Source organism: Hetaerina americana, unplaced genomic scaffold (assembly GCF_022747635.1).
Source record: "Hetaerina americana unplaced genomic scaffold, ioHetAmer1.1.p SCAF_10, whole genome shotgun sequence".
NCBI classification, from domain to species: domain Eukaryota; kingdom Metazoa; phylum Arthropoda; class Insecta; order Odonata; family Calopterygidae; genus Hetaerina; species Hetaerina americana.
The window spans coordinates 63312927-63337442 of record NW_027286070.1 but is presented as its reverse complement, the minus strand read 5'-3'; the positions used below and the strand labels follow the sequence as shown (position 1 = coordinate 63337442).

Here is a 24516-nt window from a genome sequence, read left to right as displayed (position 1 = left end):
GAAATAAATACAAGTTTCATGAGACCAAAGATAAGGTAGCTGGCCTTGTAAGCAGAGGGTAATAACCTTGTCTGTCATTACAGAGTTCACGGGTTTGATTCTCATTTGGATGGGAATCAATTTTATGCTATGTAGGAGTGGGTATAATAAATTATGGATATTACTTATTTGAAACTTTAGTAGCAATGAGGCAGATGTGCGTGCAGTACTGTGTAATGAAATGTTTACAGACCTGAGATAACAAACCACTGCCACTACAATAAGTGCATAAAAGTTCTAATTGCATTTAAGTGCTAATGTTAGAAAATGTCATGGTTCTAAAATTGTCTTTTGTGCTCCCAACGACTCCTTTTATGTAACTTTTTCATAATTTTTTGCAGACCCGAGTCCTGGTGACCCATGGCATCACATTTTTACCTCAAACGGACAAAATAATTGTACTTAAGGATGGTGAAATAAGTGAAATGGGCACATACAAGGAACTACTAAAAAGGCAGGGAGCTTTTGCAGAATTTCTTATTCATCACCTGCAAGAAGACATGCCTGGAGATTTATTGATTGGAGAAGGTAGGTATTAAAAAAACGAGTAACCTTAGACTCAACCATTGCCAGGAAATTGTGTCAATTATAAAAAAAAATTGTAAACTCACTTACTAAAACATAGGCATCATTTATCTTGAGAATAATGCAATTCATCACATCAGTGTTGGTAAAGTTTTCATGAGAATTATTTTTGAACTGGTAGGAATTGTGCAAAAGGTTTGCCAATAATCATAATTTTGGAATTCTTATTATAAATGCAGGTTTGGTATAATAAGTTACGGATGTTTTTGTTATTGGAATTTTGTTTCTTGTAAAGTTTAGAAATAATCCTTGTATTAATGAAATGTGCTGTACATAGATCAGCAGGTTAAGGTAAGCACTTGCTCATATTTTATGTTTGAAAATTAATGAGCTTTTTAAATATAATTGATGGTTTCTGGCGTAACTTTATGGAACCAATTCATTATAAATAAATGAAAGGACTAACTTTGTAGTTACACACGAATGCGTTCGTGTGGAGCTTTTTAAAATTAACTTAATATCTGTAAACATTGATTTTTAGTTTTGAGACCTGCGAGTTTGTACATATTCTCTTTCATTTATATTCATAATTTTATGCAAAACAAATAAACTTATTTAGATTGATCCTTAATAAGTGTGTTTAATTTGTGTGTATCTGTTTTTAAATTCCTTTTGCAAATGTCTGATACGTTTCATTCTTTCTAAGGAACACATTTTAGCAATGCATCCAAGTGAAAGCAATTGCTTGGTTTGTACATGCTGGGCTGTTAATATTCAGGGAAGTTGGAAATTATGAAAATCAAAACCAATTTTACATTCTAGTGTTTGGTGCCAGGAATGAGCTATTGTTTAAAAGATAAGATATCCTGAATCCAAATTTAATTTGCTGATTTTTCATTTTAGTGAATAATAATTCATTTTTGTTGGAAAAAATATGGACTTATTTTTTCGACAAATTGCTCCATTTATTTTTATAGATAGGTCAAAACTGAAATTTGTGTGAATTTTACAGCTTTCTAATTTTCCATTTTCTTATTTTCTGGAAAATAATCTCATGAAATTACATCAAAGCAATATAACTTACATTTGAGTCCTGGTGTGAGTTGATTTAAAGTTTTTAACATCAGGTCGACAGAAATAGATCCAAGAAACATAAACTAGGGTTTACCTGTATTTTTTTTTACAAATGATTGATATGCTATCAAGGTTTTATCCCCGTTAATATTAAAATTTGCACTGATTTCCTGAGTTATATTTTTAACTTTCTGCTTTAGCGCATAATGTAAAGATACATGATACTTTGTAATATTCAAGTGCATCAGGAATTTTTCCTTCTACACTCACCTAGTGTAGAAGTAAGTTCCATCCATGAATTAAATACATTCCAGTAATTGGGCGAGTACTGAAAATGCTACAATAATAATACCAGTTTCTTACAAAAACTGGATTATCGCAAAATTATGACTTAGTCATATGAAATTCTTCCATTGCTGTGCTGCCCAAACTTATTAGCAGAAAAAATCAGCACCAAATCATTCATGAATCTCATAATGTATCCATGACATTTATTTAACATAGATCTTGAGGAAATTAAAGAGGATTTGAAGAAAACTATAGGAGAAGGTGCATTCCAAAAAATTTCATCCCAGTTAATCCGGACTTCTGAATGCCATAGTGATTCTACATCAGTCTCAGACTTTAAATCTTCAACAGGTTCTTTGAGCAGGTGAGTCAAGGACCAAAACATATTTTACCATGTATAATAAAAATTATTCATATTTCATCCTCAACGTTAAGGGATCAGTGGACCTTTCACTAGCAGATGGAAAGAACAACACTCCCTTGGTGTAATAAAGTGGCAAAGCGAGGGAACACAAATTTGAACATTTTTTATCTGGCTGGGTAAAACTGATTAGCCATAAGCAGCTGCTAATCAAATTTTGAAAATATAGCACTCTTGAAAACCTTACAGGCCAATGAGGTAATATTTGGTCTAAGCCTTTGATATAAGCCTTAGGATTAATATTTGGTCTATTCAAAAGATTCCCAAACTTTTGAATAGCACACCTACAGATGATTATTTTTTAATTTGCTTGAAGGCATTTTGTCTACTGAAACTTCCCAAATAACTGCCTGTAACCACTTTGTTGACATATTGTTTTGTTGATTTGTTACGGCTGTTTATGTGAATGGTTGTTAGTGGAGTGAGGCAAAAAATCAAATACACCGAAATGAGTGCTTTGAAGGAGCAGCTAGAAAGTATCCGTGAAACTCTGCAAATCCTTCATGGAGACTTTTGAGTTGATTACGAAGGCTTATGGTGAGGATGCTTATGAAACGTTCACGTATTATGAATGGTTTTCCCAGTTCAAAAAGGGGTGGCAATCAGTTGAAGATGAGCATTCTGGAAGAGCATCAATATTGGCTAATGATTCCCACATCGAGAAACTGAACGTTCTCAATAGTTCAAATTAATGTTTGACTGTCGGGGAACTAGCCGAAGAGTGTGACATCTTGATTGGTGTGTGCTATGAAATTCTGACTGTAAAGTTGAGGATACATCAAGTCACTGCCAAATTTGTGCCTCACCTAATGACAGCAGACTAGAAACAAACATCAAGTTCAAGTCTGTCAGGAACTGTTTGATCCAGCTGAAGAGGATGAAACCTTCTTGTCCAGGATCATAACAGGTGATCAGTCATGGGTTTATAGTTATGACATCGAAACAAAAGTGCAATCTTCACAATGGATTGGTGAAGTATCCCCTGCCCCTAAAAAGCTAGACAAGTTCGCTCGAATGTCAATGTGATGTTGACTTTTTTCGATTCAAAGGGGGTTGTGCATCATGAATACCTTCCTAAAGGCCAGGCAGTCAACTCAGAGAGCTATCCAGGGGTTATGAAATGCCTAAGAGAAAGAATCCGGTGAAACCGGCTGGAATTTTGGAGGATTGCAGAGTACTTTTTTTTTACCACGACAATGTGCTGGCTCATTTGTCTCCCAGAAATCATGAGTTTTTTCAGAAACAAGACCACTGTCCTTCCCCACCCACCCTACTCACCAGACCTGACCCCATGTGACTTTTTTCAAAGGAAAAATATTTGCCACTATTCCATAGATATAGAAAACTTCAATGGAGTGTATTAGCATTTCAGGAGAAGCGTTCCCAGACTGTTTCAAAAAGTGGGAACACTTTTGGATAAGTGTATATGTTGGGGAGGAGACTACTTTGAAAGGGACCCTGACCAATAATTTGTTAGTGTAGTATTTTTTTTGTAATGTTAAAGTTTGGGAACTTTTTTAACAGACCTGGTAGTCAGATAGTTGGTGCATATCATAAGCCTAACCATCTAAATAAAAGAAAGTAAAAACATGGATGTATAAATTAACAGTAATATAATGCTTTTACAGTGGATATTTCCATGGACCAAATTTAGTTTCATGTCGGAAGCATAGATTACATACAAGGGGGTTAAAACATGTAAGAGAATATAAACTTAAATTATTATAGAAAAGAAACATAACTCAAAATATTGACACAAAAATATTAATCATTTCAGTAGCCTTGCCAATCGAATTACTTGGTTTTATTGAAAATTGTACAATTTCTTTTTAAATGAAATTATTCATGCCCTATAATATCTTTTAATACCCTAATCTATCATACCATATGTTTAAATTAGGTAGCCTGTGTTTATGTATTATATGGATAAGCTAGAATAGCTAGAAATAATGTGAATCATGAAATTGTCAGGATAACCTATATTTTGTGCTCTGCCCTTTTCAAGTGAAATGTTGCTTTGTTCAATAATAAGGTATGAATAGGTTTAAGGTATTCATCTGTGTAATTTATTAACTTTGGCTCTTTTTGTGTGGTAATCAGTTTCTTTTTAATTGCATGAAATGCATTTAAATGGTGATAGCATTTTTTTTATTGTTGTTATTCTTTTCAGACGTAGTTCTGGTGATACTGTGGGATCCATAGGTGATTCAAAGAAAATAAATTTAGAAGATATTGCTGGAGAAAAACTTATTGAAATAGAAAAGGCTGAAACTGGAAAGGTAGGTAGATATCTAATTAATGGTTCATCATTTTATGCTAAAAAGTCCTTCCACTTTACAATGATTTTTGAATTCAGTTTTCATGGTTTTTAAAGTTCCAGTTTGTCATTTGTCAAGATGTGTTATTTCAGAATAATGCAATTAAAGTTCATATGCCAATGAAAAAAAGAGTTGATATAAATGTACATCCAGAAAGTAACCTCCATTGGGATATAAAAACACTGAAATAGGTACAGAAAATCAATTATTTACATTTAAAAACTATACATTTCCACTATCGGTCTACATATTTGGCAAACATATCTACATATTTGTCATGTATCTGTACTAGTTTAGAAATTCCCTCAGCATAGAATTCTTCCGCCTGATATCACAGCCAACTGATGATGGCATCTGAAGCTCCTCATTCGGAGTCAAAGCATTTGGAACCTAGCCTCTTTTTCTGATGCATGATCAGACAAGTCTAAACTGTATGATGGATCCTGAAAAATATCCCATTTGAACTTGTGAAGTAGGTTTTGTGGTCGTCGAGTGGATTGTGGCCAAACGTTATTGTCCACAAAAACTCATAAACACATCAATAGACGGCAGCACTTGTTTTGGATGGCTGGTCTGAGGTTGTTCAAGATGGTTACACAGTAATATTTAGAATTGAGAGTCATTCCACTTTGCATTTACTGCTAAAACAAAATTCTTTTGCCATCCTAGAAAACCACCTTGACCTTTCTGGCTGATAGATTTTGATGGGATTTTCTCAGTTTTTTTGGTGACACAGTATGACCTTACCCCATTGATTTTTGTTTTGACTCAGAGTTAATGTAGGATACCTAAGTCTCTGCACCAATCATGATTTTGTCAAGTAGGCCTTCTTCTTCCATGTCATATTGAAAAAGAAAGTGAAGAGGAGAGTTCATTCGTTGTGTTTTGTGGTTCTCAGTAAAAATTTTCTGCTCCCAATGAATACAAATCTTGTGATAGCCTAACTTTTCAGTCAGGATTTCATGCAACAGACTTCTAAAAATACGTGTTTAACATTTTGAGAGTTCAAATGCAACACAAAACCAGTTTTCATGACATTTTTCTCCATTTTCTGGTTTGGTTTGTTGTTCACCTCATACAAGTGGTCTCTTCTATTGTGGACATTTGTCTGTCCACTCTTAAATGAATGAAATACCACTGACTCAAGTTATTCTTTTTCATTTATACAATGTAGAATCCTTAGTGATTCCTGAAATAATTATGGAAAATTATTTTAGTTATGGGGACAAAATATTCATTGCATCTTGTATATGCATATGTTAACTGCCAATTATGATGAGCAAAGTTAAACAGTACTTTGCCATTGATTTCTATTAATCTATGCCATATGAACTGGAGAAAATTCCTGTTTTATTTTTGTGCGTAGGTTAAAATATTATTAGTAATTGATTTAACAAAAATATAAGCACTGAGTATTATGATTACTTAAAGACGTAAGGATTTTATCATTCCACCTATAATTTTAACCAATATTCGTATGTTAGATCAAATTTTCTTACATTGACCTTTTTGCTGTATGTCACAATTTCATATTTAACTAAAGAACAGTAATTTTTCTCAAGTAGGAAGTTTTTTAAAATTGAGATGCATAATTTACCCTGGAGATATTTGAAATGAATCTATTTTTAATTAATTTAACTGTAGAATCTCTGTTTTTCAAGGGAAGAGTTTTGCAGCTAAATAACTAATTAGTTTTGATCTCTTTCTTAGGTGAAGTGGAAAGTTTATGCTCATTACATGAAATCTGTGGGAATAGCTCTTTCAATTGCTACCTTGATATTCAGTTGCATATATCAGAGTTTTGCAGTAAGTTCCAATTTTTGGCTGGCCTACTGGTCAAGTGATGAGTCAAATGCTGTACCTGAGAGGAGAAATATGTACTTAGGAATTTATGGTACTTTAGGATTAGGGCAAGGTGAGTTTTTCTGTTTAAAATATTTTCACATTGAGTAAGGATGAAATGTTATCATGTTCTTGTATGTTTTCTTGTGCTTTTAATGTATTTTTAAACATTAATGGTGCATGTAATTGTTGACTGTCATAGTAAGACATTTTCCAGCCAAATAGATCTCTCTCAGTGTTGTTCAAATGTCAATGCTTATCCATCTTTGAATGGTAGTTGAGTTTCTACAGATTAATGTCCACTGATCTATGGAGAAATGTAGGTTCTGTTATCACTTGTAATTTTGTTGGCTTTTGTAATTAGAAAGAATTTTGTCTCAGAGTTGTGTATATTTAGCTTTTTATTTACTGTCTGGGTAAGTACCTATTTTAAAAATGTATGTGTACTCCACTTCTGGGGTGTTCTGAAATATACAAGGACATTAATGTTAAAGTTTATTGGGGTGGTCCAGCCATTGAGAGCTAGACAATAGTAAACTAGAGTGTTGAAGCTGTGCCATATTGCATTTGGTCCTTGGTGCACGCAATATTTTCATTGTAACTATAATGCGACAATTTTGTTGTTGATATTCTCAGTATGAATAATTAGCATTTACTTATAAGATAAAATTTGTGTTTAATGAATGCTTATCTCTTGATTAGGTATGGTGAATTTTCAGAAAGAAAGCAGAATTATTATAATGCTCAGTGACAAGATGAATGTTAGTGCTGCTACTCAGGCATCAGTTGGTTATGTACTCAGTATAGTGCCTGTGCATGAGATTCTAGATTAGTGTAAGAATCGGTCCTTACGTAATGTCACATAGGGTGTGGGAAAGGAGTTATCATGTGGTATGAGGGACAGATGAGGTTTTAGGAAGTCTGTGGTGACAAGCTATCCTCAAAGTAGTGAAATACTGACATTGAGAAAATGTTAAAAATTTAGATCTGGTAGAAAAATCTAGGAAATCAGAGAAATATTTTTTGATCAGCAGAATGATTGAATGGCTGAGGAAATAATAATTTTATCGTTTCATTTGCCTAAATCCCCAAGTCACATTTGTCATAAATTGTTCTTTTAGATAGCCTCAAAAATATTTTTCTTCTAAAAAAAATACTTCTATCCATAAATAGCAGTTTTGCCCTTAGGGATTTGGATGGGAACGTTTTAACAGGGCATTAAAGTAAACTGGCTTTTATGAATTAGATATGCAGCTTATTATCCCTAGAAGTGTACTTATTTCTTTTTTCATTTTTGAGGTATGCATTCCAAATGGAAAATTCATAAAATATGTGCTTCTGTGCTTGCTACAGGTATGGTGACATTTTTATGACTGGAAGGCACAGAAAAACTTGAATTATAAAATAATTGCTGGACGTGATATATTAAATAAATAATCCATATTTGGAATTATAAACTTGATCAACCAATCAATCAACTTACTTATATTCCTCAGTACATAGGACTATTTTTCAAATATTCAATTTATAACAACAATTCGGCTGTGAATAATATTTTGTCAGGGTTTAATTGGACTGAATAGGATCTAACTAGGGTATTTTTAGCAATTCTATTTAAGGTATACCACACTACTGTGAACCTTTTACTGTGCATGGTGCAATCCATGTTGCACATTCTTCTGCTGCATTAATGTGAACGTGTGCATGATGAAACTCAAATAAAGTGGGGGTTGCCTGTCATAAATTAACAACCTGATTTTCCTTCAAATTCATTTAATATAGTAATGGGTTGGTTTAGTTCTGTTGTTCCCAATTCAACCTGGTATTAAGATGAGCACCAACACTATAATCAAACTGAAAAATATTGGTTCTAGAACCTATATATATATACTAATTTAGGGTATTATCAGCCACTGAAACCTTATATAGGATGATAATATCCATTGCAGTGTGTCCAAAATCTCATGAAAAATTTTAAAATTAAAGGTATTGCTACATCATGTTGCCCTTTATGCTTACTGTAGACTTTTGATTAACTGGGAATGCCCGGGGCACGTATTTTGTGAAACAATAATAATTTGTAATTGGAGAAGATAGCCCTTGAAATATGAGTTGCAAAAACCAGTCATAAATATAGTTAAGTTTATCCTGTGTTTGATGAAGATGCATATTTACTTTTCACAGTTTTTGCTTCAAATATAAAATAATCTCATTTGGAATCAGGGAGATGGGCATTGAAAATTGGTGCACAAAAACCAATTGTATTTAGAGATTTGCATTTTTTCATCTACTTTGTAATCTGGTTCATAGATTTATTTATCACAGCATATATATGTACAGTTGCCCTCAGCAGGGATTAAGCTGGTTTGTAAAATAGAGTTCATGAATTTAAACTCAATAAACCCATGTGCTGAAGAATTATAGGAAAATCTGTTTCCTCTGGTATAGGCAACTGGTGGACATCCTTTTTCTTACTCTATTTGATGCACAATATTTCATAGATGTTCGTATCTCTGAAAGTTCGCTGGAAATGTAAAATGTTCACTGACTTAGCAACACCTGCCTTACCTCGAATTATAAATAAACAATATCATTCTACTAGCGGCAAATAAATATGTAGCATCAATGCAATGTGTAATACCTGCATTTTTCATGTGAAGATTGTATTCGTGAACAGGATTTTCATTATCTGGGATAGTTATTTCCTTTTCATCCCAAATAATCATGATTTTACGGTGCCTATATCTTTTTGTATTACATAATTCATTTTTTTATGCAGATAAATGGTCCAAAATTGATTGTAATCAGTCGGAAAATATGAGAATTCAAGCTTTATCAAATGAGAAAAATCGGAATAATAATAATCATGCTTCTGTTTATGTCATAGTGGCTTTTTATGATGCAAAGAAATGCTATTTTAAAGGAATTGGGTACATTCTAATGGATGAAGAATATGCATATTTAAATACAATATTTACTTGCCTTAGTGCTTCAGAACATTTAAATATGGGAAACTAACAATCATTCAGGATAGAATAATCGGATGCTAATATGCTTAGGATTTGTTTTACTATGCATATTAAAATGGATAGAGATTTTATAAGGATAATGTTGCATAACTATTAAAGGACATGCCTAAATTCAAACCAAATCCAGTTGATTCGCAATCAGTGAAACGTTTTCATTTCATTTTATCAAAGTAGAACAAAATATCTTGAAGACTTTCTCTCCTCAAATTTTTTGTGCATTTAATATCTTGGATCAATTTGTACTGCTTCTATAACAGTCTCAGGAAAATACAAACTTTTCATCTAGTTACTTACCTTTAAATGACAGAGCAGTGCTATAAAAAATTTGAAAACAAACTATTGTTGTTTAACAGATTTTATATAAGATGTTATGAATTAAAAAAAATACTAATGTTGTCCTATTGCTTTTTAGTTTGGAAACATAAAAAAATCATAAAGATTATAGGTATAACTTTGTGATTGTGTACAAGTTCTCATAAAGTGTTCTTATAACTTCTAATAAGGTAATAATCTCTCTGAAAGTGATAGAGCTTTCATTTACTATTCCAACTGTTGATAGCTCAAAACCTATCTCTTCATTAGAACTATTATTAGTGAAATAGAACCAAATCTAAGAATTGAATAGCACAAGAACTGAAAAAAATGGGATCAATCCATTGCTTATTTCATTCTTTGAGCTTGTTCTTATTATCCTAGTAATCTAATTTTTTACACTTTATTGCATTAATTCTCAAATTCAAAGAAAATGCTCCCTATTTCAGTATCTATTTTGGGTTGGTTAAATTCTGTGTGTAGGGAATAGGGCATATTCTTGCCATTTCACTGGCTACAGTAGATTCAACCTCTGTTGACTCGTGATATTGCATTGATAATCAGCATATAGGTTTTGAAACCCCAAAAGTGAGCCACAAGTAATGATTATGATTAAGTATTTTTGCTATAAATGTGATATTAGGCTGTTTTAATTTTTTAAATGAAAAATCAAGGTATGTACATTGTGTGGAATGTTGTTCTTATGTATGGTGTGCTTTTATTTTATCTGGCTGTCTTAACATGAGTGTGAATGTGGAAAACTAGCACTATTCTAGGGCAAATATTCAACCTTCAGTTTTGGGACTTAGCATTACTGCATTAAGATTTTGAAAATGGAGTGGCATAATTTGCTGGTCCTTCTTTGTTAGGCGTAAATGATTGATACAAGTGTTTGCCACCCCTTAAAATTCCTGCCCAATTATACTTGCAGCAATAACGAGCTTCTTTTGTGACCTGACGCCACGACTTGGATGTTGGAATGCTGGGAGAAAATTACATTGTGTATTATTGAAAGGTGTTCTAAGAGCACCCATGGCCTTCTTTGATACTACCCCATTGGGTCGAATCCTTGCCAGATTTTCAAAAGATCTGGATGTCATGGACTCCTCTTTGCCTTCTGTTATAACAGATATTGTGTATTGTGCATTTGAGGTAACTTACAGCTTTTCTATTGTCATCCATCAAACCAATAACAATTTTGTTATATTTTTCATTAACATTGAAAATTATTTACCATATAGATATTCTCTAGTTAGTTCATTAATAAAATTACTGCAGTTTGAATGTAGCATATAACTTATTTCCATAATTATACATGTGCCGTAGCTCTTGCTGAGCTAATTCCATTTGAAACTGTAGAAATGGAATGCAGTAAATATAGAGCATAAGACATGAACTGAACTTAAAAAAAAAGTTATGCTGTCTTGCATTTATCATTTTTTGATCTGCCTTTATTATGTCTTTTCTTATTCCCCAAATTTTAACTGCTTAAACGGTAATTACTTCAGATGAACAAAAGACTTTTAAATTTTTGTAGCTTTGAATTCTTTTATATATTCATATTATTTACTTGCATCAATTAGCTAATACTTCAGCATTTGGGATGTCATCTGGTTATTCTAGAGGAGCATCCTAAGTGGGATATATATTCTAAGCTTCAGTACCTAAATGTGCAGATAGAGAATTGTTATTTTTTTATTCCCATGCTAATGAAAGAGGTCCTTTTGTAGGGAACGTTTTGATGATTATATATAATGATAGAAATGAGGTTTTTTTAAGTGTTTGGTTCAATATTATTTTAATTTTTAAAATTTTTTTTGATGATTTTCAAAAAAATGGTCAAGTTTTGGAGAAATTCTGTAGTCATCAAATAGGCATTATATTATTATATTATGGTTTTGGAATGCTTAATGCTGCTTGACATGCCTTAACACTCGGGCATAAATTTTATACAAATCAGCTTGGTAGCTCAATTTATTTTATGCTTATGGAGATGCACTAATGTGGTTGATGATCCCTGATTTCAGCTGAGAAAATTAAGAACAAATATTCCACTTTGAACAACTCATACATAAACAAGCATTCCTCTTTTAATCAATTAAAAATACTAATGGTCATAGGTTAGTAATTTGCAAAATAGTTGATGAATACTTGTAGTTGGAAATAATGATAGATAAAGTACAGGTACATGAATTATCACACCATTAAAAACAGTAAGGCTCCTTGAGTTTGCATCCCTCTTGAACAATTTGGGAAATTTTCCTTGACTAATAGCATATTTTGTATTTGTCGTTGGTTTTTGCTTTCTAGCATGGAATAATATTGCATGGAATAATACTGGGGTCCATGGAGAAAATTGGGACTTGTTTTGTTACTGTATGTATGGAAATCATACAATGCTGGCCTTGGAATAAGAAAAAATATTTTTTTTGTAAATGGAATGTATGCTAAAAGTCAAGACAGCATGGGATCACAGTCATATTCATTATGCAATCTTATACTCTCTGTGAATGCTTTCTTGGCTTCATCCATCTGAGTCACATCATTGCTCCTTCCGGTCTCTCAATTTTCTGCATAATCTCATTTGAAAACAGAGTAGTTTGGTTATCATTTTGTTATCCAAGGCCCATCCATAAGTCACCCTTTTGCTAATTTGTATGTGTAAATGAACTTAATTTAACTTTCAAGGCCAGTTAGAGTCCTAAAAACTTCATGACCTAAGGTTATTTAAATTTTTTTCTTCTAAGTGAGAAAAATTATGGTATGTCAATATTACCTCATGAAACTTAAACTAAACTTCTGAGGTCTAACCCTATATTCCTTTTTCATATAATCTATCCAATCTCAAATGAAAATTGGAATTTGAAGAATGAATTTAATTGAATGTTCCTTATGGATCATTTAAATAAAATTTGAGCTCGTTTATGAGGGACTACAGTTTGAATGTAGGGTTTAATTTATTTCCATTATTATATATTTCATAGCTGTTGCTGAACTGATTCAATTTGGAAATATATTGGAATGAATTAAATGTAGAGCATAATACATGAACTGAACTTTTAAAACGTTATGTTGCCCTGCCTTAAGTATGTATTTTTCTTTCCATTGTACTTCAACTAATTCTGATGGTTACTACTTTAGTTGAACGAAAGACTTATTAAAGGCCATTGTTTTATGGAACCATGCTAATTGTACCTAATAGTTGAGTCAAGGAAAAAAATGTTTATATTTTTTCCCTCAAATGTTCATGTTCGTTGACTGTGTGGGATACTTACCGATGGATGAAGGAAACAAGAACATTTTGTCCTGAACTATGATGTCTTTAGTATCAACGTAAACTTCAGTGATTACTGATAATGTGGCCCATAGTAATTTTGTCACACAAAATGTACCAAAGACATGCAATGAATATTTTTACTTTTAAAAAAATATGTAGACAGTAATATTTCTTATAGTTTTATGAACTGCATTGTCAAATCATCTGCATCTAAATTAGGAAATTCGATCCCTTAGTATTTATCTTTGTTTCTCCGGAATTAGCCTATGGATCTTAAGAGCTGAACACTGGTCTTGCATTTAGTATATAGAAAAGCAGTAACTAAAAGATAGAATGTGTATGTTTACTAGAAGTGAGCTGTTTTCAGTTAAGTTTCATTTTCTTACTTTTGGTGGCTTTGCTTCTAGACTTTTTGCATTTATGACTGTTTGGGATTTGCAGCAAAAGAAGAATCTCAAATCAGTAAACTCAATATTGTCTAGACGTATAATACAATGTTGGGTAAGTGACTAAAAATTAGGGGTGGAACTTGGGATGATCATGTACTTTGTTTTCAGCAAAAATATTTCACCTATTGATTACAATTGTGATAGTGAAACAAGGCTAAAATAATGTTAATTATTATATATATTACTAGATTAAGTGTCTGGCTTTTCTAAGATGTAATTGAGGGAATTTAATTTTCTATCTTGAGATACATTACATGTTAGTGTATTTATATTCTATCTAGTAATAACAAGATTAAAAAAATTAAATTTGAAGTGTAAGTTACCTAAGAAAAGGTTAAGTGACGGGAAGTCCTAAAAATACTTCTGGCTTCTGTGGAATGTGTGGGTTGCTGGCTTGGGGCAATTTTCTGAGATCCATTGTTTTCTAGGATTTTACGGCATGATTTTCTTATCTCTCCTTTTGAAATCCTTAAAGTTAACTTTTTCCACTCTTTTTATTTTAACATACAATTATGTATTCACAGATTTTAGTGATTGGGAAGCCTTGGATGGTGGATGAGTCGTTAGGAAGACAGATGAGGGAGGAAGTGGAAAAATGTGTGCATAATTTGGCAGAATTGAATAATTAAACAGGAACAGAAACTAATAGGGTAAAAGAATCTGAGTAGAAAGAGTGGCATGAGGATATAAAGAGTTTACAGAGATAGGGTAAATTGTGTGTGCTGAACAGAAAGGGGAAAAAATTTTCAGGCAGTAAGAGAGGAAAATTAACATAGTTTTCAGATTTATGACTGGAAAACTTAATCAAATGAGAAAATATTCTGGCAAAATGGAAAGAATGAGTACAATAACTGCATATTATTATTGGTAATGTACCGGTTAAGGTAGGTTTTGGCTGAATATAAGCTACCAAATAATTCTCTTGTCTCTCCTAACAAAACAACCCAACGTCCTACTCTACGACTAAGACCCTCTTCATCTACATGTACTTCCTTCCTCCATTCCGTCCGATATCCCTATCCTATATATGTGAAAGATATTAGGCCTGGAAATGTAGGTGTAGAAAGAAATATGAAGTTGATGGGAATAGCTTAAGTCCAGGTGAATTTAGTATTGAGACAGAGGGCACCAGAGGGAATGAAAATAATCCAGTGGGGTTATTCAGAGGACAGTCGTCATAACTTTTCCAGCTGAACATCTAGTGTTCACCATCTTTGGTTCAGCCTCCCTTGTGGAAGTCCATTGCATAGACTTCCTTGCTTTCAGACATGTAGTGGTATAACCATGTTCTGCTCACAGTAACAAAACTAAGCCTAAAGTCATGTGAAATTCGCTGAAATAGCTGCAAACTGGAATAAGTCGCAAGTTGGAGTGAGTCACATTTCATATTGGTCCACTGCGAGCAATCATTGCACCAATCTTGGAGATACCTTTCTCATGTCCAAATATTGATGCAAACTATTATGTACCCATTCATTCAAGGTGCCTAAAGCATTAGAAATCTCACACACCTTCACTGTCATCCAATATCTTGTGATGGAGTGATTTTTGGAGTATTGACCTCAACAATCAATCAATTGATGATCAACAATTCAAGTGTTACTTGTGCTCATATAACCAATCTTGAAACTTTTGAAACGATTATTTAATCATTCTAATCAAATGTGCATGTTCACTATTGATTTTATCAAGTTTCTATTTAGTCTCATGAGCTGATTTGTCTTTCATGAAATAATGTTTGATCAATGCACAAAATTCATTTTCATCAATGTTTTAGAAATCATTTGACTTGCTCAATTCAAACGAATGCTAAGTACAAAGTAATGGACCAGTGTGACTGAAACTTAGGTCTTTGATCCTTCAATAGATGCTACTCACTGAAAATATCTTTGATGCACCCCAGTGGTATCATCTCCATGGCTTTCCATAAACTTTTCAAACTACCCTCCTATGTATCTCACCAAAGGCTAATATCAGTGCAACACAAATTCAATATATGTATTGTAATCAATGCAGCAGAGACTTAATTTTGTTTTGATTAAATTAGTTATTAACAGTGCTAGTAAGATATTAAGTTTATAGTACTCCCAGTTATAAGAACTTCTGGAAAATGTATCATTTTCATAATATTTTCAAGTAAATTTCTAAAAATTAAGTATTTAATCATCAGAATAGAGGTTTAGATGGATGGAATTGGTGTTTTTAAAGAGTTTTAGCTCAATAGAATAGTGTAGAATTGTATGAGGAATTAACATACAGATGAACTTTCATTTCGATAAGAATATATAAGGTCAAGTCAAATGCATACGATCATGATTTTTGTGACAATGTTTGTAAAGTCACTCTTGTTATCAATATCCAAATGGAGGGTTATCGAATTGCATGTCTTACCAGCAAGTAATCATGCAACTAGGTACCATGAGCTAAGGTAGATGCTGAGTCTAGCATTAGAATTATTAAAATACATTTTGTTATCTGTATTTTAATTCATTTAAACAAGCTATGCATAAAATAAATTAAAATCTGTTATTGCAGGTTTGACTTCGTGGAAATGATCCATTTTGGAAAGAAAAATTGCAGCTTAGTTAATATCACTTAGGTGGCATTAACTAAGTTTCAATTTTTCTTTCTGTGATAAGAAAAATATTGGAGGTCATTACATGTGAAATATTAATGGATAAGGAGTAGTATGTACTTACATATAGTTACATTTTTGTAAGCTGGGATGAGTAAGAATCACCTAAAAATAATTTGTCACTGTGGCACAATTACTCATCACTGCACTGCTTCAGTTAATTTTTTTCAAACTATTTGTTTTGTCATGGGTTTGCCAAGAAGTCTAATGTTGAAATATGGGAAATTGGGTTCCACTTAAGGCTATGTACTCTTGATCACCAAATGCATGCCTTTCTGTTCACGTATTACTAACAATTCTAAATTCAGGAATGGATTTTTGCAATGAGAGAATGTGTAATATATAGTATGTGTGTGCTCTGTTGAATTTCACATTTTTGTTTTGATATTACTGTTTTTGGTACTGATTTTATGTGATTGTTATTTTGATTTCAGTATTGTGTTGACAATAATTATTTTTATGTCCTGGAAATTTTGTTAGTGAAAGTATTCTTTTACAGCATTTAAATTTATCAGTGGCAAGTTCCACATTCTTATACTCTACATAGAATGCTATTATTTCCTGTCCAAAGCTCATTAAAGGCCAAATTAACTCACAAGTGTAATAGCAAACATCTTAATTGTATCAGAGTGATCTGAAATCCTATTAATATTGGACTTAATTTCAGAAAAATTGTTGACCTAAGAGTTATTCTGAAACATTTAGTTGTGAAGATAATTCTTAGTCACATATATAAGTCAAACATTTTTGAAAACATTTAAAAAAATTGTCTTTTGTTGGATTGTTTCATGTTGACCAGTTCTAGTGTATTTTACTGAATTTGGCGAAACTTTGGTCAATCCTAATTAAAGTAAATTAGACTATCATTATTAAAGTTACCTTTGTACTTTTCACAATATTTTCTCATATTTACACCATGAATAGAAATTGAGGGATTGATTTTTTAATTTTTCTGGATCAGTTGATGACGGCGGATGTTTATTTAGCAAGAACACATGCTGTCAGTTTGAAACGTGATGGTCAAAGTGGTGTTGCAAAGTGTGTTCCGATAATTGGTCAGTGCTATTTTCAGGGTATGAATGTCAGAAAGATTGTGGTGTGACAAGCTTGTCTTTTACTTATGGCTTGCATGCTCCAAAGTCAGAATACAACTTCAAGGGAACTCCTCCAGTGCATTTCCCTTAGCAGGGTGGGCAACTTCCCTTGGATCTTGAACCGGAGCCATAGGTAGCTGGTATATGTAAATAGTTTGAGTCAGGATTGTGAACTAACCCATGGGAAACACATTTGCTCAGTAGTTCATGTAAATGAGCGATTAAATCTCATGAATACTTCATGACCATGATCTGAGAGTGAGCAATATGCAAATTTTTTATAAATTTTCTTTCACCCTGAGACTTGATACTTAAACCCACAACCTGGAGACGATCCGCCAGAACCCAGAGCTTTGGCAACCCCATCAACCCCCACAAATTCACAGTCCACCATTTCAACCAGCACCCATTCATGATCTTTATTAAGGTTCTCAAAGTGCAGTCTTCATTGCCCACCCAAACACAGTGTAGTGCTAATAGTTAATGCCCTAACTGCCATGTAAATGTACACCCTTAGTGCTACCCTAGATTCACCATCAACTTTCAATACCAGAGCATTGGTGAGCTGCCTATACAAGGCTCTTCCAACCCCATTCATTTGGCCTCCTAATGACATGTTCAGTTAGGAGTTGACATTAATTATTCTGTGTGGGACCCATTATTAGCGTAAGATTCAATCACAAATGGCTGTTGGGAATATAAGGTGATGAAGAGCTTCTGAAATTTTCTGTGGGCAAAACATTGAATCGGCTGTGTGTGTGTGTGTGTGTGTGTGTGTGTGTGTGTGTATATATATATATATATATATATATATATATATATATATATATATATATATATACTACCTTGATCAAAAAGTTCCCGGAATAACCACCGTGTGGCGCTCCCATCGTTCCGATTTGAGTTCTGTTTTTTTGTTAAATTGGTACATATGTTGTTGATATTCCCTTTAAATCTTAGTGTCATAACTTGACATTTGCAAAAGTTACGTAGCCAAGAGTACATCTATCTCTGTGTGTGTTGGAGATTTTTTACAATTTCAGAAATGGATTTAAATTTGCAACAACGAACTTGTATTAAATTTTGCGTAAAAAACGGATTTAGTGGCGCACGGACGTTGGAAATGTTGGAAAAGTGTTTCGGCAACGATTCTCTAAAAAAAACGGTCGTTTACCAGTGGCACGAGCGGTTCAGAAGTGGTCGTGAGTCAATCGAAGATGATGAACGCAGTGGCAGACCATCGACATCGAAAGTCGGTGAAAAAATTGATAAAGTAAAAGAAATGTTGGTCAATAACCGCAAATTAACCATCAGAGAAATAGCGGAGGACTTGAACATTGCCTATGGATCCGCCCAAGACATTGTGGTTAATGATTTGGGTTTCCGTCGTGTAGCAGCACAGTTGGTGCCAAAAGACCTCAATTTCATGCAAAAAAGAGACCGTGTTGACGTCGCAAAAGACATGATTTGCGAGGCTGAATCCGATCCCACATTCATCAAAAGGATCATTACTGGAGACGAGACGTGGGTTTATGAGTACGACACGCAATCCAGACATCAGGCAAGTGAATGGCGTTCACCAAATGAGCCGAGACCAAAAAAACCACGTCGTTTTCAGTCAAAAAAGAAGGCAATACTGACGGTTTTCATGGATTACAACGGTGTGGTGCATCATGAATTTTTGCCAGAAGGCCAGACAGTAAACAAAGAGTATTATTTGGGCGTTATGAGACGTTTGCGTGAAGCAATTCGCCGAAAGAGACCAGAAATGTGGGCAGAAAACTCGTGGATTTTGCACCATGATAACGCACCGTCGCACAGTGCTATCATTATTCGTAATTTTTTGACGAAAAATGCAACAAATACCATCCAACAGCCACCGAATTCACCTGATTTGGCTCCCTGTGACTTCTTTCTGTTCAATCGAGTTAAAAAACCATTACGGGGAACGCGTTTTAGCAGCCGAGAGGAAGTAATGGAAAAATCGCAGGAAGCACTGATGGACATACCGAAAACCGAATATAAAAAATGTTTCGAGGATTGGATCAAGCGCTGGCATAAGTGTGTTGCAGTCGATGGGGATTACTTTGAAGGGGACAATATAGATTTAGATGAATAAACTTGTATTTTTAATTTTTTGAATAAATTCCGGGAAATTTTTGATCAAGGTAGTATATATATATATATATATATATATATATACTCGCAGATTTGGGAAGGATTTCAATCACCGAAACGGAGAAGCAGTCGTCAAAAGATTGATTGTGGGAAGCGGTGTGAGTAGGGATGGGATAATTAAGAAAGGTGGGAGATTTGGTGGAATATCGGTGGTTATTCATGCGGAGGGAAAGTGCGGTCATGCATTCGCCCACGTAGAAGGCAGGGCAAAAGCGCAGAGGCAAGCAAGAGGAAGGCAGAGGCAGGGCGTAAATTCTGGGTGTGTTTATATATATATATATATATATATATATATATATATATATATATATATATATATATATATATATATATATATATATATATATATATATATATATATATATATATATATATATATATATATATATATATATATATAGTGATGGATTAGGATAGGCGGTGGTAGAAGGGGGAAGGGGGTATAAGAGAGAGGGCAGGAAAGTACGAGGGGCAATTGTAGGGGAGGGGTGGGGAGAGAGAAATATTGGACACAGGGTTAGACATGATCCATTCTGGTGGGGATTGCCCTCATTGATGTAGTATTATTGAATCTGGAAATTTTCAACCACTCATATTTTGAATTTGCAAAATATAGCCTAGCAATTGAGAGATTTTTTAGAAATCACATCCTTGGTGATCTATAATTATGGTGGCCACTTGTAAAAATACCTGGTAAACCTTAAAAATCTTAAACTTCATTCCAAATCCCTCAATATGAAAAACCTCTCTCTTACTTTGAACATGTAATTTTATGTCAATCACCAAGTACATTTGTAGCCTTGCTTGACCCTGTTGAAAGATCATTAAATTGAAAACCTTGTGGTGGAAGTTTGGCTACAATCCTGGCCTATTTGTGCTCAGATTTCACTGTATCCAGTTTGGCTTATCAAAGATGTCAGGTGATACCTAATTAAGATGGTCATGGTCATGAAGTTTCTCTGATAAAATATTGTTGGGAAAGTGCAAAGGTATTTATTTAACAATGGGTCCCATTATTCAGAAAAGTTATAAATAACAGTATTACTTTAATGATCATGGGACAAAAAGTTTGCCTAAGTGATTGCTGCAACAAAGTCGTAAATTCTGGGTGAAATTCATTGTCTGTAATGATTTGATCTTGTATGAAAATGAAGTATTTTTTTGTATTTAAAATGTGGTAATATTTTCGTTTCATCATGCTAATATTTTGGGACCTGATTAATGAAATCTGCTAATAAGAGTTTGATATGACATACTGGCTCTTTGTTGATTTGGCCATAATTTTGAAAGCAGTTTTGAGCATGAAAGCCTCATAGCTGATACTATGCCATTGTGAATGAATGCATTATTATTTTCTAAATAGCTATAAGGAATTCCGAGGAAGAAACTTTTCGATTCATGAAATCTCGTAAATTTGGGATGATATTAATTCTATGCTTCATTGAAGATTATTTTTGCACAATATAAGTATTCTTTTAATATGTTGTCTTTTAATCTTTCAGGTTATGGCAACTATGTTTGTTATAAGTTACAGCACTCCAATGTTTCTAATGGTGGTTTTTCCAATAGGAATTATTTACTACTTTGTTCAGGTGGGTACATGCATTCTAATTTAAGTAGGAGATAGTCTACAATAATAAGGCAAATATATGCATTTTTCTGAGTATTCTTTCAATATGCATATGTACCTGCCTCTGTTCTATGTCTACCACATTACACGTTCGAATTAAAATATTTATAATTTGTGGAATTATTTTTAAACTTATTTTGGAAATTTTATTACTTTCACCTGAAATTGTTGTATGATGTTCTTATTTCAAGAAAATAGGACTAAGATAGAAAGGAGTGGAAGTATACAAAAAACATGTTAAGAAAAATGTTAAAAATATATGTTAAAAATATTTTTAACATTTTATAAATTTTATTTTATAAATATAAAAAAATATGTTAAAAATGTTAAGAAATCAACCATAAGACAAAATAGGTGGTGCCATTTAGAATAGCCAACTGGTCACTCACCTACCTTTAGCTTTTCTTTGGCTGAAACTTGGCAGTTTGTGAAGCCATTTTTGAATGACTAAATGATTAATTGTGATTTCTATGTGGGTTTCAAATTTATATATGCATTATTACAAAGACAAATTTGAATAGGGTTAAGCTAATCACTAAAGTGAAACTTGAAATACCTTTTTGCATATTATTTTGTTATGTGATGTACGTTTGCTTTTTCAGCGATTCTACATTACCACATCCAGGCAGCTAAAACGGCTAGAATCAATCTCCAGGTCACCTATTTACTCACATTTTGGAGAGAGTATTTCAGGTTGGTCTTTTTCTCAGAATTCTTATTGTGATCAGGATAATATTTTATTTGGTCTAAGGACAAGTATGTGATGAAAACTGTATATAGTGGATTTAAGTATTAATAAACCAGTAGCATAAAAATAAAATAATATATGTACGTGCAGTGGGAACATTTTATAAGGTAGAATTATCGACCTTCTTATGTAAAAGCATAAATGTTAAAAAGCTAAAGGTGATCTTAAGTAAAGATAATAACCTATGGTTATTATGTGAAGTAAAACATGTATACATTATTTTTATATATAACCATATCAAATGATGAATGATGATAGTAAATTAATTGCTGGTTGCCAAATTTATCATTCAAAATATTTTATATCATCAATGGACATAACGTCATAATCTGAATTATTCTGCATTGTTCTTGAAGATGAAGTTATAAAATAATGATGATTTTATAAAAAATTGATGAAATGTATACTCTGTATCAAAGTAAAGAATAAAATCAAAATGTGTTAATAATCAACTTATGATAAAATTGTTGATCTCATATTCAATCAAAAGTGCAAAAAGAGCATTCATCATCACAATTTATTTGGGAATAATTTGAAATTGAATTCAGTTAGATTTTGAAAAGTGTAAATAAATAGTAGTAGTTTTGAGGGAGGCCACCGACAGCTGAGGTCATTTGCGCAAGTATGAATAAGTGCTCTGCTTGATAGTGCTACACTTGTTGATTTTTGAAAAGTATCTTATTTACACACAGATACACTCACACAGTTACTAAAGGCAAAATCCCATTTCAGGAGCATCATCAATTAGAGCTTATGGAGTGCAAGACAGATTTATTGAAGAAAATGAGACCCGAATGGACCAAAATCAAATGTGCTACTTTCCTAGTATTGTAGCTAATAGGTAGGTGTTTGAAATTCCTTATCAGTTTCCTTGTACATTTATTACCCAATTTATTAAAATCATATGTATATGTAAGGTATATGTGTATCATGTATAAAAAATATAATAGTCATGACAGCGGACAAAGAGTCATCTGTCATTGTGATAAACAAAATGGCTATGATGCTGAGGCATTAAGCCAATTAAACGACCTTTCTTGCTATGTACCTCTGCCCCAAAATCCTAACCCTTCATATCAGAAGGAAATTATCTCTTTCCTATCCAATTTTGGTCTCAAAGGTGGTCTCTTATCCAAAGATATATCTATTCTTTCTCAACCTAATCACAAGACCCCCCACTTATATTTGCTACCCAAAATTCATGAAACCAATCGTCCCATTGTCCCCAGCATGAACTCACCCACTGAAAAAATTTCTGCATAATTCCTTTTGTTGATACACATTGCCAAACTGTCTTTGGCATCACCATCAGGGTGAGTAGGCCTATAGGGCCCCATTCTGATGTAATCATTTAGCAGTTCTGCCATTAATAAATGTTGGGGATAAATGTAGACTTTCAAGCACAGTCACAGAAAAATGTGCTTCAGATAGTCTGCATAGTTGACTTCACTGCTGGTGGTGACCACAACAAGTGGTGATGCCTGTCGCAATAGCAGGAATAACATTGCTTTCACAGATGCTATTGCCTTTCCACTGTTTCAGAAGCAATCCAATTCAATAACTTGGGGGGAATATCAAGATGGGGAATGGCCCTCTCCTCCCAAGTCTCTTTCAAATATCTGAAATATGTATGTCTTCTGCCTTCTACATTCTCCCTCCCTTTTAACATCCTGATAAACCAAGACCAGTGGTTTTAGTATGTGCTTGACCAAATTATCAGTACTTTGGTATCAATAGTATTTAATTGAGGAGAATAAAGTTAAGTGTTTTAAGAATTTTGTCATTGAATCCTGTTAGACTGGGAAAAACTAGCACCACAGATTTTATTGCTGACATTTTTATGTGGTCCACAATGTGAGCATCTCATATATTGCGATTATGCCCTGTTGAAAGCATTGTTGAGGAAGGTAAAGAAACAATACATCTGATATTTTCCCCTGCCAATGATAGATACAAAAATGAGAATACTGAATACTGGCAACTGTGATACTCAGTCTCCTGGGATGGATATCATGCCTGGTAGCAAATCCATTCTAGTTTTCATACATTTTTTAATAATCATTTGCAATCACATTTTATTTACTCTTTCTCTATCAGGTGGCTGGCTGTTCGTTTAGAAATGGTTGGAAATCTTATCATGTTTTTTGCTTCACTGTTTGCTGTAATTGGCAGGCGAAGTTTAAGTTCTGGTGCTGTTGGTCTGTCAATTAGTTATGCCTTGCAGGTAAGAAAAGACAAATTACAATCCAGTTCAAATGTTGTTGTAGCATTAGCATGAATTTTTTATGTTAAAAAGTTTTTACCTCCCTGGCACATGGGAGGCATGGTAGTCCAATGGGTAGACCACTGTGTCCAAGTTCATTTCTTGGTGATTCCTCTGTGTATTCTCAGCTTCACCCAAGCTGTGTACTATTTAGGATATCAGATCTTCTTAGGAAGCCAAAGGTAATGCAGGGAAAGGAACTCTGCCTCCTTCCATGTTGGTGTGGGTTTCTCACATCATTGGGCTAACATTAGCATTAAGTGAGCTGTAACCTCACCAACCAGCCTTCCAGTTGATTATTTAGATTTGGTAGTATATGTGCATGCCTTTCTCACCAGATTATTGTAAGTGGATGGTGCACATTGATGGTCAGGAAGCATGTTCACTCTTTTTT

General features: G+C 33.4%; 1 protein-coding gene across 1 annotated transcript in view; it reads left to right on the top strand.

Annotated features, from left to right (window-relative positions):
* LOC139700164 (multidrug resistance-associated protein 1-like) overlaps window positions 1-24516 on the top strand; it is a 63240-nt gene that overhangs the window by 24978 nt on the left and 13746 nt on the right. Inside the window, exons 18-26 of the mRNA XM_071598734.1 lie at window positions 381-567; window positions 2143-2290; window positions 4518-4626; window positions 6376-6580; window positions 10780-11000; window positions 20984-21073; window positions 21714-21804; window positions 22592-22700; window positions 23957-24083. Coding sequence (XP_071454835.1) covers window positions 381-567; window positions 2143-2290; window positions 4518-4626; window positions 6376-6580; window positions 10780-11000; window positions 20984-21073; window positions 21714-21804; window positions 22592-22700; window positions 23957-24083 — 1287 coding nt within the window. The remainder of the gene's footprint in view (window positions 1-380; window positions 568-2142; window positions 2291-4517; window positions 4627-6375; window positions 6581-10779; window positions 11001-20983; window positions 21074-21713; window positions 21805-22591; window positions 22701-23956; window positions 24084-24516) is intronic.